At 31.8% G+C, this 16,019-nt stretch overlaps 2 protein-coding genes across 3 annotated transcripts; one reads left to right on the forward strand and one right to left on the reverse strand.

Annotated features, from left to right (window-relative positions):
* Positions 1-877: 877 nt before the first annotated feature.
* On the reverse strand, positions 878-2,575 carry LOC118442588 (5'-deoxynucleotidase HDDC2). Of its 2 annotated transcripts, none has more exons than XM_035868418.2 (4): positions 2,423-2,575; positions 2,056-2,180; positions 1,769-1,937; positions 878-1,630 (listed from the first exon to the last, which is right to left on the reverse strand). In XM_035868418.2, the coding sequence occupies exons 1-4, from the start codon at positions 2,471-2,473 to the stop codon at positions 1,400-1,402; spliced, it is 576 nt and encodes a 191-aa protein (XP_035724311.1). In that variant the 5' UTR covers positions 2,474-2,575; the 3' UTR covers positions 878-1,399. The 2 variants fall into 2 exon arrangements, with proteins under 2 accessions (XP_035724311.1, XP_085520785.1); XM_085664659.1 differs by lacking the exon at positions 2,423-2,575 and adding an exon at positions 2,264-2,401.
* A 4,444-nt stretch (positions 2,576-7,019) lies between these two features.
* Positions 7,020-12,435, forward strand: LOC118441343 (uncharacterized). The gene is made up of 9 exons (XM_035865594.2): positions 7,020-7,236; positions 8,289-8,482; positions 8,992-9,123; positions 9,228-9,308; positions 9,383-9,610; positions 9,772-9,975; positions 10,050-10,244; positions 10,308-11,638; positions 11,777-12,435. The coding sequence occupies exons 2-9, from the start codon at positions 8,462-8,464 to the stop codon at positions 12,420-12,422; spliced, it is 2,838 nt and encodes a 945-aa protein (XP_035721487.2). The 5' UTR covers positions 7,020-7,236; positions 8,289-8,461; the 3' UTR covers positions 12,423-12,435.
* The last annotated feature ends 3,584 nt before the right edge of the window (positions 12,436-16,019 follow it).

The following is a 16,019-nucleotide window of genomic DNA, read 5'->3' on the forward strand; positions in this document are numbered from 1 at the left end:
TTACAAGATTATTAAAAAGTGTCGGAAAGGTAATAACTTTATTGTAAATGAAATGAGACAAGATTTTGTATTAACAAAATTATTAGAAGACGCAATTTTTAAAAGGGTAAAGAATTCTGATGGAGAATCAATAAACTGGTTAAAAATGTTGGATGTATTTTGTCAGAAATAAACCGTATAAAATTTTCTATAAGACACCAATGAATAAAAATGAAAATTTTAAAGTCCTGAATTTATTACCACGTCGGGGTAGACCAAGAAAGTTCGAAAATATTGTATTGACACCACTGTATAAAAATATCAGACAAATTACAACAGCAAAATTCAAGGACATAATTGACCTATTACGATATATACCACCGTAACATCATGATTTCTTCAAATCCCTTTCACACAAAATCTAGATGAGTAGTAAATTGTTTTGTAATAAATTTATGTTTGCAATTTTCTACGTTATGTAGTTAAAAAATGTTTTGAATCGCATAAATTATGTTTTCGAAGTGTTTTAAAGATATGTAAAATAAATTTAGTATTGTTTTTTTCAATTTGAAGCATCTTAAATTATATTGAATGAACTTGGGCACCTTCAAATTTTATAATGAATCTGATTGTTAATTTTGAAAGTGGCCTAACTCCATTCTTGATAAGAAAACGCATATTATTCACTTAATAATTGCCACTATTTTAATAGGAACTATTTTAATAATTCATTCCTGTTTCTTTATCCATTAGGATGAAATATTTAAATATTGAAGCTTAAGTATTCTATATTGATATGCTCAATGACAATTGTATATTAATAGAAATACTTCTTGTAATTTATGTACAAATATATATTTTATTTGTCATTGTATTAAGGCATAAATTTATAATACTATTTCCTGGTTTCATTTTTTTTAATCGCTTATCAAGTGATAAATATACAAATTTTACACGTATAGTATACAAATTATTCCATCTAGTTGTGTGTGTATTAACAGCAATATCAATATATACAACCACAAAGCAATATGTGGTTAAATCAAAAGTTGATATAATTTATATCACTATAAATTATTTTTATAAATAAAACAATCCTGATTTATCAAATTGCAATTCTACTTCTTTGTATAATATTAACGTTTAATATTTAAGTAACATAATAATAGTAAACACTATTATTTTTACTTCTGCTCTTTAATTTTTATTACGTTCTTTTGTGTATGCTTTTAGTATATACTATTGTGTATGTTTACATATTATATAACTGAACATAATAATAATTACGTATATTGTTACGTAACATTTGTATAAATTAGTAAAATGTACAGTTTCTAAATAAATAAAACTGTAAAACAAGATCTTATCTGATGTATTAAATCTATGTATTTAAAAATTAAATTCATATTTTAATCTGTTGTCATTCTGTTTTATTTAAATTAGAAAATAAAGTATTTCTTTCAATATTAATTTCAGCAGCAACTTTGTTGATGAATGGATGTTTAATTTTATCTAGAGATGATGAAAAAAACTCTTGTAATTTACCAGGGATATTGTCTCGTTTCTCATATTCATATGCTTGCATAATTAAATCCAGTCTGTCCAAATCTTTCACATATTGAGCTTCTGGAGACTCTTGCTTTTCATATTCCTATATATAAAAAAATAAAAAATATACATATATAATCATATAAAAACATAAATCAATATTTTTATACTATTTTATTTAATTAATAGAATTCTTTTAAAATATATCAGGACGAATAAGATGTAAAAAATAATAGCTTACACGAAACATTTGTAATATAATTGGACCTTTATCGCCTAAGAGTTGACAAATTTCTTCCATTGCAGCATCTTCTCGTCTATGTTTTTCCTCAGGAGAAATACCACAAATGGGTGTTATATCCCCAACAATACATTCAGCTAAATCATGAATTAGAGTCATTTGCATAATTCTAAAAATAATATTACAACTTTCTATTAGTCAATCTTTCAAATAATACATTAAATGGATTATGCTAAAACAGGGAATAATGCTAGTTTTGCAAAAATAAAAAGAAATTCATTTCTTACTTGTTTTTATCTAAATTATCTTCACTATCTGCTAATAAAGAAAGAATAGCCATCCTGTACATATGTCCTGCTATTGTTTCAGGATCAGGAATGTTTCTTAACACCCATCCAGTTCTTTTCATATGCTGAAAATTTAAAAGAAAAAAGAAAGTAATTATTAAAAGTTAATATATTATTACATAATAACATTATTGGATATTACTATTACATAATAAAATTATAAGTTGAGAAAATATATCATTTTGACTCGCGCAGACAACTCAAACAAAGACATTTGGGTTTAGTAAACACGTGAAAAACGTCAATGTCCACATACTTTAAATGGCACACATGTATTTAACTAACTTTAATTATAAGTGATTAATACCTTCAGACGTCCAACCAATTCCATAAATTCATGTATCTTTTTCACATCCATTATTAATAATTTTTCTTTGTACGATTCAGTCTAGTAACTCTACTTTCGAATACATAGAAATGTCATTAATGTATGATATACCAAGATAGTGAAACAGTTGCTCTATATCCGTACTTCTAAGAAATGATTTTTCTCGTCTATGATTGGTCAATATTTTGCTTAAGGAAACAACATTATCTAATCAATTTTCATGATTTCTTTATTATAATTATTCCATTATACAACAGTTTTTTATATTTTCATATTGTTATACTGATATACCTTTAATTTTATAATTTTAATATTAGAATAAAAATAATTTTTTTGTTAAAATTAAAAAATAATTATACTAATTTAAGTTTTCATCGTTTATTGAATAAGAGAATATATATATATTTTTTTTATTTGTATATATTTTATATATTATATATATATATATATATATATATATATATATATATAGATTTTATTTCGTATACTCCTCTTTTTTTCGATCTTTGAATCATGTGTTCAATTTGATCAAATAATGCTGCGTATTGCGCGTATGGGATTGGTCGTTTTAATTGTTAAATAACATAATGAATAGATGAGAAAAATGACAGAGAAACTTTTGTCTTAAAATTTTACCTTCTTTCATCTACTCAAAGATCAATTAATAATTTTGGGACATCCTATATATGTGTGTATTTGGAACACTCAAAATATAGCATGTGCTCCTATACATACATACATAACAGAGAGGGAGAGAGAAAGAGAGAGAGAGAGAGAGAGAGAGAGAATGAGTGAGAGGGCAGAGTAGAGACAAAAACAAAGACAGAACAGAAATGGAGACAGATTGATATGTACATATAAATATAATGTGTATTTGTGTATATATATAAATACATACATATAAAAGTTCTCTAGATCTTCGTCTTCAAATATTATTTATTAAAATACAATTCGTTATCATTTCTTTTTTGTAGTAAATTTCTTTTGTTTACGATTTCAAATATCATACATTAACTTTCAAATACATAAAATATCTATGTATTTATTTTTGGCTATATTCAATGATTTAAAAAATCGATAAAGAAAGGAGAGGAAGGTCGTGGAAAAATGTTCAATCTAATTGTATTAGTTTCATCGTTTCGAAATGCAAATAAGCTTTTGACCGTTAACTCCTGCCTTAATAGGATAGAACTGACTGCTGGTTTTAATTAAAATCATTTAACAAAGAAAGAGGATACATCGTTTTTTTACATAACACGATTCAATCAATAGTGTTTCTTTGTCAATTGTCGTTGATCGAGAAACTTCAAACATACGAAAGAAACATTTTCTGTTAAAATCTATGATTTTATTGATTATATATTGATTCATATTTCAAAATTCATATTTTGAAGTTGCGAGTCATTTTTATTAATTTATCTGAACATTTCAAGATTAGTTTCGAATCAGTTCATATTTTATAATAAATTTAAATTGTTTAACATTTATTTTAGTTTCAACCTTCAGTTAATAATATGCATTCATTACATAGCAAAGATTCGATACTGAAGGTATATATACGTTTCCTTAAAATCAATTGACGACGTTCACCGATAAAGAATTCGGGCTATAGATGGAATGCGGTTTTGGACATCGTCCAAAAAGTAAAATTGTGTCTCCTTGTGTCGATATTAGATGGACTCATAGATGTATTTTTTTTTTTTCTTTACAATGGAAATGATGTATCATTATCAACGCATCATTTTTTTTGTCATAATAACATTTTTAAATTTCATATAATCGATTTTGTGTATGTAATAAGATGTGCTTTGTAATGAAAACTTCGCATTATAAATTATATTTCCTTTTCTTCGTATAATTTAAATTATTGTTCATTATATATAATTTTTTTTGTGTGCATTCTTTTTAATATGATTTTGCATTGTTTTTATTTGCAACGGATCAAATAATCAAATGGTAATATCTGTTATTATACATATAAACGATATGAAAGACCACGATATATTCAATGACCTTCATATTGTTAGTGTAGTCGCGCAGACATAAATTTCCGCAATGACGCGCGATTACGCGCGTACGATTAAGCAAAGGAAGTGTGCGATGGTTACGTGGTTATTTAGTAACGCGCTCGACACAAACGCTCTTTTGCTTATCTACGGAATACCCTAACCAATCGATATAAGAACGGTGATATCGTTCATCGTTAAGAATTTATTTTTTGTAAATATGTCAAATAGATTACTCAGATCTTTATGCATTTTTTTTTCTATTGTAGATTTACATATGGTTTCAATAGATTTCAACCAGATAAGATCGATCAATCAATGAAAACGAATAAACGAAACGATCCTAAATCAGATTTATTAGAAAGTTCAAGGATACATCTACGCAAGACTTGGATACTATTATCTCAAATTGCAATCAATAAATAGAGACGGCGCCAAAACTTATTTTTATTTTCCACTGTTATAGTCATATTTGCTGTAAGAGAAGATACAAAATGTTTTACATACAATATATTGATTAACATCTTTTTTGATATAAATTACACTCATATATATATATGTATATATATATATATATATATATATATATATATATATATAGATTTGTTTATAAAATCAAACAAATGCATTTATTTCTTGGCAATTTTATGAAAAAAAAAAATTAACCCTTTAATGGTGTATAATATTATCTCGGCATAATTCGCTAGGTCATAGATAAAAAGCTCAATAATAATTGAAAATAAATGTTATTATTAATTTAAAATAAAATATACGAAAGCAATGACTAATTTTAAAGTTTTCTTTTGTATGATATGCTTCATTACACAGTTCCATATTATGGACTATATTACATTTGATCGATTATTTTAATTAATATAAGCATGTTAATACGCTTATGCCATTTAAAAGATTAATTATATTATTTTCTTAATATTTTATTCCCTTTGATTGATCTATTCAAAAGTCTATAAGTTGTTATAATTAACAATTGGGATCGAAATTGTTAGAATTAATGTGATACTATATTTACGAATATATTTGTTTTCCTAGATATTAATCCAACTATTTGGTCGAATCAGAAATTTTATCTAGTACGGATCGGCGAAGTATCATCGAAACATCGATCAGTAGCTGTCTAATATTTCACAGGACGATAATCATTGAGGGTCTACGCTTGACGTGATAAAGCATTCTACTGACCGATCGATAACAGAATGTTATTAAGCTTAGAGAAGATCGACTCACCAAAAAATCAAAGTTACGTTAGACCTTTCTCTCTCATGAAACCTTATTTAATTTATTAGACAATTTTACGATATCGATTTTGTGCATGCTTTATATGGACATGCTGCTTGATTTTCTTCGAAAGAGTATTCAATGAAGAAAAGAAAAAGTTTCTAGGCAAATATCGTCAATTTTCTAGTTCACATAGTTCAGAAGAATTCACTCGAAGAATCTTAGAGTGTTCCCAGCATCCCATCGGATGCTACAGGGACGAGTTCAACGGAGGGTGAGAGCAGAGAGAGAGAGAGAGAGAGAGAGAGAGAGAGAGAGAGAGAGAAAAGGAGAAAGAAACACAAGGGTCGACAGCACGAAGTTCCATAAAACAAAGGAGAAAAAACTATGTATAAAAGATCCTACGGACGAGTTCCCTTTTCTTTCCCTTTCGAGCCAGGATACGCAGAGACGTATTAAAAGGGAAGACGAGGGAAATACGATCGGATAAACTTTGTCAAGTGTTCTTTTTTAAGATAATGTTTGTACTTTCGAAGTAGTTATTCTCGACTGTTGAAAAAAAAAAAACAAGGAAAAGAAATATTAATACGAACATCATAAATATTAAACAGCATACCCTGTATTATTATATCTTTCTTTCATACAAATAAATAATCTTTTTGTTACTGGAATAACCATTTTAAAATAGAAAAGATAATTCAAGAACCATTGAGAATGTGTAAATCTAATTGTAAGACCTTTTTCTATTCTCGATAATCATACATTTTTAAGGAACAATCTGTATTTTTTGCACATAGTCGGTAATTTTTTAATAATCGAAGTTGGAACTGCTGAATTGTCTAGAAGTTGAAATGAAGAATTCCGTTATCGAAGAGGGTCTTCTGCGTCACTGTCGATGGCACAGGGATGATTTGGAGGGTGCGGATGGAGAGAGAGAAAGAGAGGAAAAGAGGAAGAGAGAGAGAGAGAGAAAGAGAGAGGAAAAGAGAAAGAGAGAGAGAGATAGAGAGAAAGAGAGAGAGAAAGAGAGAGAGAGAAAGAGAGAGAGAGACAGAGAGAGGAAAAGAGAAAGAGAGAGAGAGAAAGAGAGAGAGAGACAGAGAGAGGAAAAGAGAAAGAGAGGGAGAGAGGGAGAGAGAGAGAGAGAGAGAGAGAGAGAGAGAGAGAGAGAATAGAGAGAGAGAGAGAGAAAGAGAGAGAGAGAAAGAGAGAATAGAGAAAGAGGGTCGACGCCGACCCCGAGCCAGACGTCGACGCCGGCGCGGCGGCTGTCGTCTCTCGCGGGCGTAAGGTCGCTAGGGCAGGAGAGGGACGCGTGCAGTTGTCGCGAAACCTTCCGCGCGTTTCTGCATCCTTTGGTGTGTCCCTTGGTGCGTCCCGTGGCGTTGCGTCCCATGGAGCGTCCAGTGGAGAGCTGGACGTTAAAAAAATAAGGAATTCTTTAGAAATTTCGAATTGCAGATTCTCATAGAGAAAAAATCTCTCCTTTCTCGTCTCGTCATGCGAAACGATTATATTACGGTCAACGCCATGAAGCGGAAAGATATTTCGGTAAATGTTCGCATACCTACGATCGACATTGTGTCTTTTTTTCTTCTTCAATTTCTCTCTCTCTTTCTCTCTCTCTCTCTCTCTCTCTCTCTCCCTCTCTCTCTCTTTCTATTTCTTTTTCAATTTTTTTTCTCTCTCGCTTCCTTCAATTTTTCGAGTACGACGGCCTCGCTCATCCAAATGAATGTTGGGCAAGTCGAAGGAGAAAAGCTTTTCGTAAAGATACCGAAGCGTCGATGGATTACATTGGAACACAGTGCTGTGTTACATTATCAATTTGTTCTATCGAAATTTAGAATACGCGCGCGCTACTATTACATATATATGTACTTTTCAGTGAAGATGGGCGGGCCGATGGGAATCCTAGTTATTTGTCTTACTTGGGAGGCCTGTGTTCGTGAGAAAGTTCCGCGTCTTATCTGTGTAGTTCGATGAGATCAAATGTAATGTAAGTGAAGAAATTTGATTTGCGAATAAAGGAAATCGTCGCTTTCCGTGTAGAGAATAGGGCCAATGTATGATATTTATAGTTCTAATGAGATAAGGAAAAAATAGATCAAATTTTGTTTAGTCTAGATATAAATATATGTTGAATTATTCTATTTTCTCCTTTCTTTTTTTCTTTCTTCTTTCTTTTTTTTTTTTTTTTTAACTGGCACGAATATTTTTATCGCGATACCTCCGAAACTATATCACTAAATCTTGATCCTGCGAATACTACTTTATATAAATGTATAGCATCGAACTCACTGTATGTTAAATAACAGGGATATTGTCTCCTTCTTTTCTCTCTCTCTCTCTCTCTCTCTCTCTTTTTCTCTTATATTTCTTATTAATTAATCTAATAAATAATTAAATGGAATAACTATAATTCGATAAAAATATTTTATCGTGAAACTTTGAAATCTAAATACTCGTGAATGTAAAACATGATATTTCAGTTCATTTAACACGCCCATTCTTCTTAAACTAAAGGATAAAGTATATTTTTGCGTGGGTGGCTTATAAATATCATCCTGTAGAGACCACTCTGTATTGGTCCTGTTTTCTAGCTGACGTCTTATAAAGTTTGTCGGTTATCGTGATCCACGGGATGACCCTCCACCTTTGGACGAGCAACGAGAGAAGACAAATCCGGCATAAGATATAATCGCGTGATATGTCACGATCAGGAAACTGATGTAAAACGATTGTACAACTCGAAGATTACTTCGGTTATTCAACGATGAATCGGGAAAACGAAGAGGTAAGTTAGAAACGATCATTTTCTTCAATAGATTTTTCTTTTTACAGATTTAAATGCTATTAAAATAATTTTACTTAAAAAATAAAAAATGTTTATGTTTCTCAATTAATCAATAAGAATATATTTCTTTCAATGGATTTTAATTTTATTAATAATTTTATTTAAAAAATAAAAAATTAAAGTCGTAATAGAACAAAATATCTAAGGTCTTTCAATCGATAAAGAACGATAAAGTATAAAATTCGATCTCTTCGAACGATCGTTAGTTCGAAGCTTTTCAGGAATAATGACTACTCGATGTATTTACCTTATAAGGATTGTGTTATCCGTGTTCTCGATTATCTACGTCTTGTAAAACGAAATCGATCATATTGTAACAGAATAGGCACTTCGCTAGTTATACCGTTTTTCTTTCTATTTACGGCAGCAACCCGTTTCTCAAACGTTTTGATCATATCGTAACAGAATAGGCACTTTGCTAGTTATATCGTTTTTCTTTCTATTTACAGCAGCAACCCGTTTCTCAAACGTTTTGCGGAGCGTTGCAGAAGGAACCCAATTGCAAGTGTTTAGTACTTTCCGTACTGATATATGGATGTCTCGCGGCAGTTACGTGGTGTAGGTGCGCTAATGTTACCAAGGTGCGTTTTACAAAGAAAAGAATATTAGTCTTTTTTCTTTTTTTTTTTTTTTTATATAATCTTCCTATAAACAGATGTATTATCTTAAAGGAATGTGTTCGTAGGTTGTAATCAACTTCTCCAAGTACCTTATCAAAAGTACTAAGCACGTGTCTCCATGTGACGATGGTTATATATATATTCCAGTATGTATATTTATATGACTATCATATCTATTGTAGTAATATGCATTATTAATTCGCTACTTTCCTTATCGTAGGTTGCCTTTATGGGAATGCTTTATCTCGTGTACCTGGTGGAGTGTTACCATTCCCCGATTAGAATCGATCTGTCCCACGCGGAGAGTCAAGACTGTGTACTCTTGAAATTAAATCAACTAAGGCTAGCCCAACCGACGATCTGGTGGAAGGCCGTTTCCTATCATTATGTACGTAGGAAACGGCAAATCACCCGATATAGAAACGGAGACAATTATACGACGACTCAGGTAAAGGGGTAGCATGCAAACGAGAAAAAAGAACAGCCGCTTAAAAAAACCGTTTAACAACTTTAATCCGTTGTTACTATATCTCCTAATCGTCATTCGCTAAACGCGCGTCTCTTAAAAAGAGAGTAAACGATAACGTGCCGTTTAATTTGTCACGATAGGTTTATTACGAAAGGGTGAATACTCACGCTGCCACGTCCTTCTATTACTACGATTACTGTGGGGTGAAAGATATCAGCAAGGAACTGATACCCGATCCAAAAGTACCCATCACGAAGATCGCGCTGACCAAGGGCTTCGCCTTTTCAAACATGAGATCCGCCACGGAATTTGAGGAAGCCAGGTCAAGGTTCTTCGCTGAACAAGTACGTTAGTTCGTAGTCGATCAAAGGATATACTCGTGCCAAGAATTAATTATCTTATACTTTTGTTTGGATAGGAACTGAGAGACGACTACATGGAGATGAGGGAAGGCTTGGAACTTGGATGTAATCTCAATCCCACAACTTTAGTCGCCGTCCTTGGTAAACCTTGGTTCACCAATCGTTACGTTTATTGGTGCCTTAGCGCTCTCCTTCTTAGTTGGCCCTTGAGAGTAATCATAGAGTACAATACGCAATACGCCGACTATCAGGTAAATAGTTACAATATCTAAAGATTTTTAGGAAGAAGGGATAAGATTTACCGATGTTTTTAGGTGACTAAACTATTTGGAGTGAACTATGATACACCGATCGGTGCCGAGCCAATACGTACTTCCACTAGTCAATTGAGTCAACCAGGATCTTACATGTTGGCACCAAGTTACAGTGAAGCACTCCTCATGGAACCAGCAGCTCGACCTACCACAGAAAATCGACGGATCGAAGCAGAGCCAGGAACAGAGTCCGAGATCGATATGGGAATAGTTCCTAGTTACTCCGAAGCATTGCTTTACGAACGAGCTGAACTTGGATCGAACGTCGCCGGAACTTTTCCATTGATTCAAGAAGAAAGAAAGGAACTCAGAGTGGAGATCAAACCGACGTGCCAATGTCTCTGTCATAAAATTTCCAACGACTTGGAGGTCGTTCAGGAACAAAATCTTTCGGATCATGTGGAAGATCGAGACTCTACTTACGTAACTTTGGATCCTACGTCTATCGCTAGCAGTTCGATGTGTCAGAACGATATTTCAAATGACTTTGAACTTGTATCTTGTTCGTGCGGTCACCAAAGTTCTTACACGTGTCCCAGTGTTTTGGACAAAAATAATCTCGGTGAGATTACTGTTAATAACACTAGAACAATGGATAGGACCGACAAAGTTACTCGCCCATCGCGAAGAGTGAAACGAGATATTTCCGAGCCGAACTTACGATCGCGTTCAGAAATAGGTCACGAAGGAGCTTGTTCTTCCAAGATAAATTGTAGAAGTTTGGAAAATATTTTAGAAGAAGAAACGACAGATTCTCGAAATAATCTCTCGAGAGTCAAATTGGATGGACCTCGGGATAATTTTGAAACAATGATCGATGATGAAGTTTCGTCTATAATAATAAACAAATCTATAGATAATAATGTGACTCGTGAGATAAACAGTGCTGAGTCGAAAGGTGCCATTCCAAAGAGATTTGTGGAGCAGAACACATCGCGTTGCAGAGTGACCGTGAATCCAAGATCGGATGAAGTTCGTAGGCAAATACCAGTCTCGAGGACCTACTTCTGTTTGAAATCGATTCTCAAGCAAAACAAGCGTCGATACACTTTGATGACTACCGCACAAGAATTAGAGCACATCGAAGATTGGGAAACCGTAAGGTTGGATAGGAGTTTCGAGGAACTTCGATATAATAACTCGCATTTGGAATGTGGGAGAAGAAATAATGAAATTGTTGGATCAAATGAAGAAAAGGTTCACACGTGTTTGTCACGAGAATACTTGAATAATGCGTCGAGTTCACGAGCGAAAGATAAAGGACACCTACAGAATTTTACCTTTGGGAAAGAGAAGTCATCACCTACGGAACAAAAATATGATTATTCAAGGTTAATTTTACGAATACCATTTTCTTTTCCTTAATTTTTAAAAATTCAACTGAGACTTTTCTTTTTTTTTATCAACAAATCTCTCTTATATATTCCGTCCTCTTTAATTACTATTTTTGATGTTTCTATCTTTCACAGAACTCTCATCTTCGCTAGCCCGATCCAAGAAGTCTGTCCGGACGACCCGTTCGGTGGCAAGAATGTTGTACCAACAAGAAATCAAAGCTATCACGAGGAGATTTCTAACGTTCCTATGTTGGTTAAGCTTAGACGATCTTTTACCGAACGAGAGGGTATACATCGACGTCACAGAGACGTTCGTAAGATCCACCGGCGTCGTACTTTTGCTGTAGACGCCGATTATTCTTTTCCCTTGGTTGAACCTGAGAATTACGAGACTATGAATGGAAATATCTATGTGCCTGGTTATAAAAATGGCGTATCATTTCCTCCTTACGACGGTTTTACGACCGATCGACGAACAACATCGATAACACAACCGATCGTTTTAAAAAATGACTTTCGACCTTCGGCCGAAGGAAATCTCACAGTCGAAGAACATTTTTCAGTTGAAGATGACCATGAAAACGAAGCTAGTGGCTGGTCTGTCGAAAATAACGTTTCACCTAACACACTGACGAGATCCTTAACAGAACGAAGAACCAATCCGAAGGATGGTCGTAATTCAAATTTACGAAGAAGCTTCACTGGTAGGGTAGACTCGATGAATTGCAGATCGATGAACGGTAGACGTACCAACCTTAACATGGAAACCTCGTTGTAACAAGTCGATACGATTAGCTCCTTTTGTACTACGCGCGCTCTGTTCATATACTATATATATATATATATATATATATATATATACACACACATACACACACATACATATATATAGTACGATTGAAGGAGGAGAATGGGGCCTTCTTTAAACAGTAGAATATATAGTGACTAACGATTGCTCTTCAAGATCATCGCGTTTTCTTCGAACGTTCGATTTTTAAGTAAAAATTACCATACAGATACATGATAATATTTTGGGATGCTAAAGGAAAAGAATGAAAAAAAGGAAAAAAAAGAAAGAACAAAAACAAAAACTTATTCCGTCTTTTTAACGCGTTAATTTTGGAGATAACGTTTTACGCTTTCGATTTGCGATGCAATTAGGCATTGCTAGCTAGAAAGTGTGTCTTCGAATTCTGGGATAAAAATATTGACGAAGTCGAGTAAAAATTATTTTATACATATGCACGAATTTGTGGTACGCTGGTGCTGCTACTGCTGATGATAATGCTATAAAGAAAAATGTCATAAATAGCGCTATTAATATCTAAGAAATATGAATGGTCATCGCATATGCGTATGTTCCAATAGAGTGCTTTAAAACATAGCTAGGTATACAAAACGCAAATTTGTCGAAAGTCAATTATACGCGCACAGTATCGTAATCATTGGCTTTATTGACATTAAATTAGGAACAAAAAGTATCGCGCATCGTTAATAACATTATGCACAATTAACATAGTCGATTGATGACAATTACATTTAACTACCGTCCTAAATCTTTGTTTATCATTAGTTCATACACACGTAAAAAGGATCCCTTGAAAGTGCTCGCCAACTTTTCTCATAATAATGTCTCTAAACAATATGTTATAATTTTGAAAGTTATTTAAATACTTTTGTGAGGTACTGTATCTGTTATCCCATTTTAGATATCGATTATCGATAAAGTCAGTTTGTAAACACTTCACATTAAATTAACATCATAATCTCATCAGTTTCCATGGTATATTCAATTAGAAGTATATTACATTAATATTTAACATTTATGTATCCATGAGTACACTTTTAAGGGAAAATATCTTCCATTTGACATTTAAATATTCTCAATTAATTCCATATTTTGTTGTCGAAAGAATAAAAATGTTCGTAATAGTTAATGTGTGACGGGGAAAATTTTCGAAACTACACTATTACGATTTAATTTAGCAAAGAATCTAATATACGCGAGTTGTAAAATAAGTTATTTTTTCTACCAATATAATCGATATATATACTCATCGTTAAAACGTAAAATATAAATCGCCAATGATAAAAACAAAAAAAATGCCAAATTACTGCATACACATTAGGGCAGTAACATATGAAACAAAAGAAAATGTTTTACACAGTATTCATTGGATATCCTTGCTGAATATAATATTTTTAGCTAATGGCGTATGAAACTTCGTACGAATATTTTAGTACCGATGACGTTGACTGTCAATTTTTAAGTAATCGCGTCTCTTTGTACATGGATAAAAATATTTTCGGCGATATCGTACGACCACAAAGACTCTTTCTCATAATGTTGTTTATCCAACAACACAAACAATCCTCAACTAATTTTTAACTTTATCGCCGATGTAAGATCTATTGCTCGTTATTGGAGCAGTATTTTTTACATAAGTATAATGGATATAAGTCGTTTGAGTTAATCCATTTGTACAAGCGTATATACGATCACCAAATGCTGGACAACGACCTTCTAAAACATTCGACGGTTCCGATTTCGTACAAACGAACAAGAAAAAGATTCAAATCGGAATTGATAAGACGGTACAAATTTCGTTCGTTTTTCTCGAACGGACAATGCCATTTATAATTCCTAAATATTTTTATGTAAAAGACCAAACGTGCAAGTTTCCAAAATATTAACATCTAATAATATATATATATATATATATATATATATATATATATATATATATATATATACAGGGAGTTCAAAATAAGGGGTTTAAGAAATAGAAAATATATTTAACTCATTAAACTTAGTATGCATTATTTATTGACAAAATTGCCAATTACTAATCGTTTACTCAGCTTGAATGAGTACTATATATTTTCTAAATCTATAATTCTTTTCTCTTAACGTACCCTGTATATATACGATTATAAATATATGTATAACGACGTCAAACTTATTGAAAAACAACAACAACAAAAATCACAGAATTACTCTTCTGCGTATATATAGTCTTCTATAACGCATATAAGAAAGAGAATTTGGAGTGTTATTTGTAAACGATTATACGCGCGCGTGTGTTTCAAATTATGCATTCTTATAAACGTTTGCAATTACAAAGCTTATACGTATGTGTATTTCCGGGTATAATCGAATAAAATGCGCAGTTAATACTAACGTAATTTTAGGCTTAAGCTAATCTATTTGCGACAAGCCAACAATTATTGTATAGTATACTGTATATACATTATCGTTCGCGTAAGTATTCGAAACATCTGCAATAAAAAAATTTGATAAATTTTTTTCTGTTTACAGATATTTAAAATCTATAAACAGATAATCTGTTTTTGGAAAAAAAAACAATATATATATATATATATATATATATATATATCGCGTAATTATTTCGAATAATTTGTAAGCACATATAACGAATATATAAGCACGAATAACACAGTTCATTCGAATACTTAAGTACGATAATGTGTATAAATATATATTTATAATGTTTAAAAATGTGATATATATACAATCCCGTTCTAGTTTGGTGATATATAATTGAAAGAATGTAACGTCGCTTTTTAAATTGCGCACAATCATGGACGAAGTAGAAGATTATTCCCCGCCCGCCATAATTTTTAAGTAAAATCGATTTAAATGGAGTAATTATGAAAACAAAAGAGAAATGTACATCTAGAAAGAATGTACATCTTTTTCTTTTTTCCTTCTTGCGAAGAACGATGCGAATGTAATATAAAAATAGGATAAAAACGTACAAAAATATGCGTTTTTCCTTATCATGCCTTTCAAGTTGCTTACATTAAAATTTTATTAATCAAATGTGAAAGGTATCGAAATCTACGATTTTATTAGTACCGTAACCAATTAACGACAAAACTCTATTTTTCTTATTGGCAATGAATATATGATCTCATACATACCTATATATATATATTCATATATATGCATACATACATATACATAACATAGATACATATATACATATGTATATATATGTACTGTATACATATACTATGCATATAATAATATATGAATTGTCAACATAGTAGCAAATAAAGCTTAAACGTAAGAAATACACACGGCTAAGAGCATAGAGGCAATATAGATTATTATTATTATTATAGAGAAATAGAAATAGATATTAATTGGCATTTTTTTTGTAATATTCGATATTCGAAATCATACCGAATGTCGTACATATATGATCTTGTTTCATAAGAAAATTGTTATATCGAAGATTAAAGAAAGAAAAAAGAATAAAGAATTAAGGGTAATTTTTGATTGTTACAGCTTATGTAATAGCAGACAATCTAATAATGTATTTAACTGACGAGCGGGGAAGTTTCGTTA

Source organism: Vespa mandarinia, chromosome 2, assembly GCF_050613455.1.
Source record: "Vespa mandarinia isolate Hongniang chromosome 2, ASM5061345v1, whole genome shotgun sequence".
In the NCBI taxonomy this organism is placed as follows: Eukaryota; Metazoa; Arthropoda; class Insecta; order Hymenoptera; family Vespidae; genus Vespa; species Vespa mandarinia.

What these genes read in the sequence shown, in the direction of transcription:
- LOC118441343 (XM_035865594.2), top strand. Translation starts at nt 8,462, where the DNA reads ATGAATCGGGAAAACGAAGAG. An exon ending in ATGGTTATATATATATTCCA is followed by an intron (nt 9,309 to 9,382) that starts GTATGTATATTT and finishes TCCTTATCGTAG; the next exon opens with GTTGCCTTTATGGGAATGCT. An exon ending in CAAAAATATGATTATTCAAG is followed by an intron (nt 11,639 to 11,776) that starts GTTAATTTTACG and finishes TATCTTTCACAG; the next exon opens with AACTCTCATCTTCGCTAGCC.
- LOC118442588 (XM_035868418.2), bottom strand. Translation starts at nt 2,473, where the DNA reads ATGGATGTGAAAAAGATACATGAATTTATGGAATTGGTTGGACGTCTG. An exon ending in GATAATTTAGATAAAAACAA is followed by an intron (nt 1,938 to 2,055) that starts GTAAGAAATGAA and finishes TATTATTTTTAG; the next exon opens with AATTATGCAAATGACTCTAA. An exon ending in TTATATTACAAATGTTTCGT is followed by an intron (nt 1,631 to 1,768) that starts GTAAGCTATTAT and finishes TTTTATATATAG; the next exon opens with GAATATGAAAAGCAAGAGTC.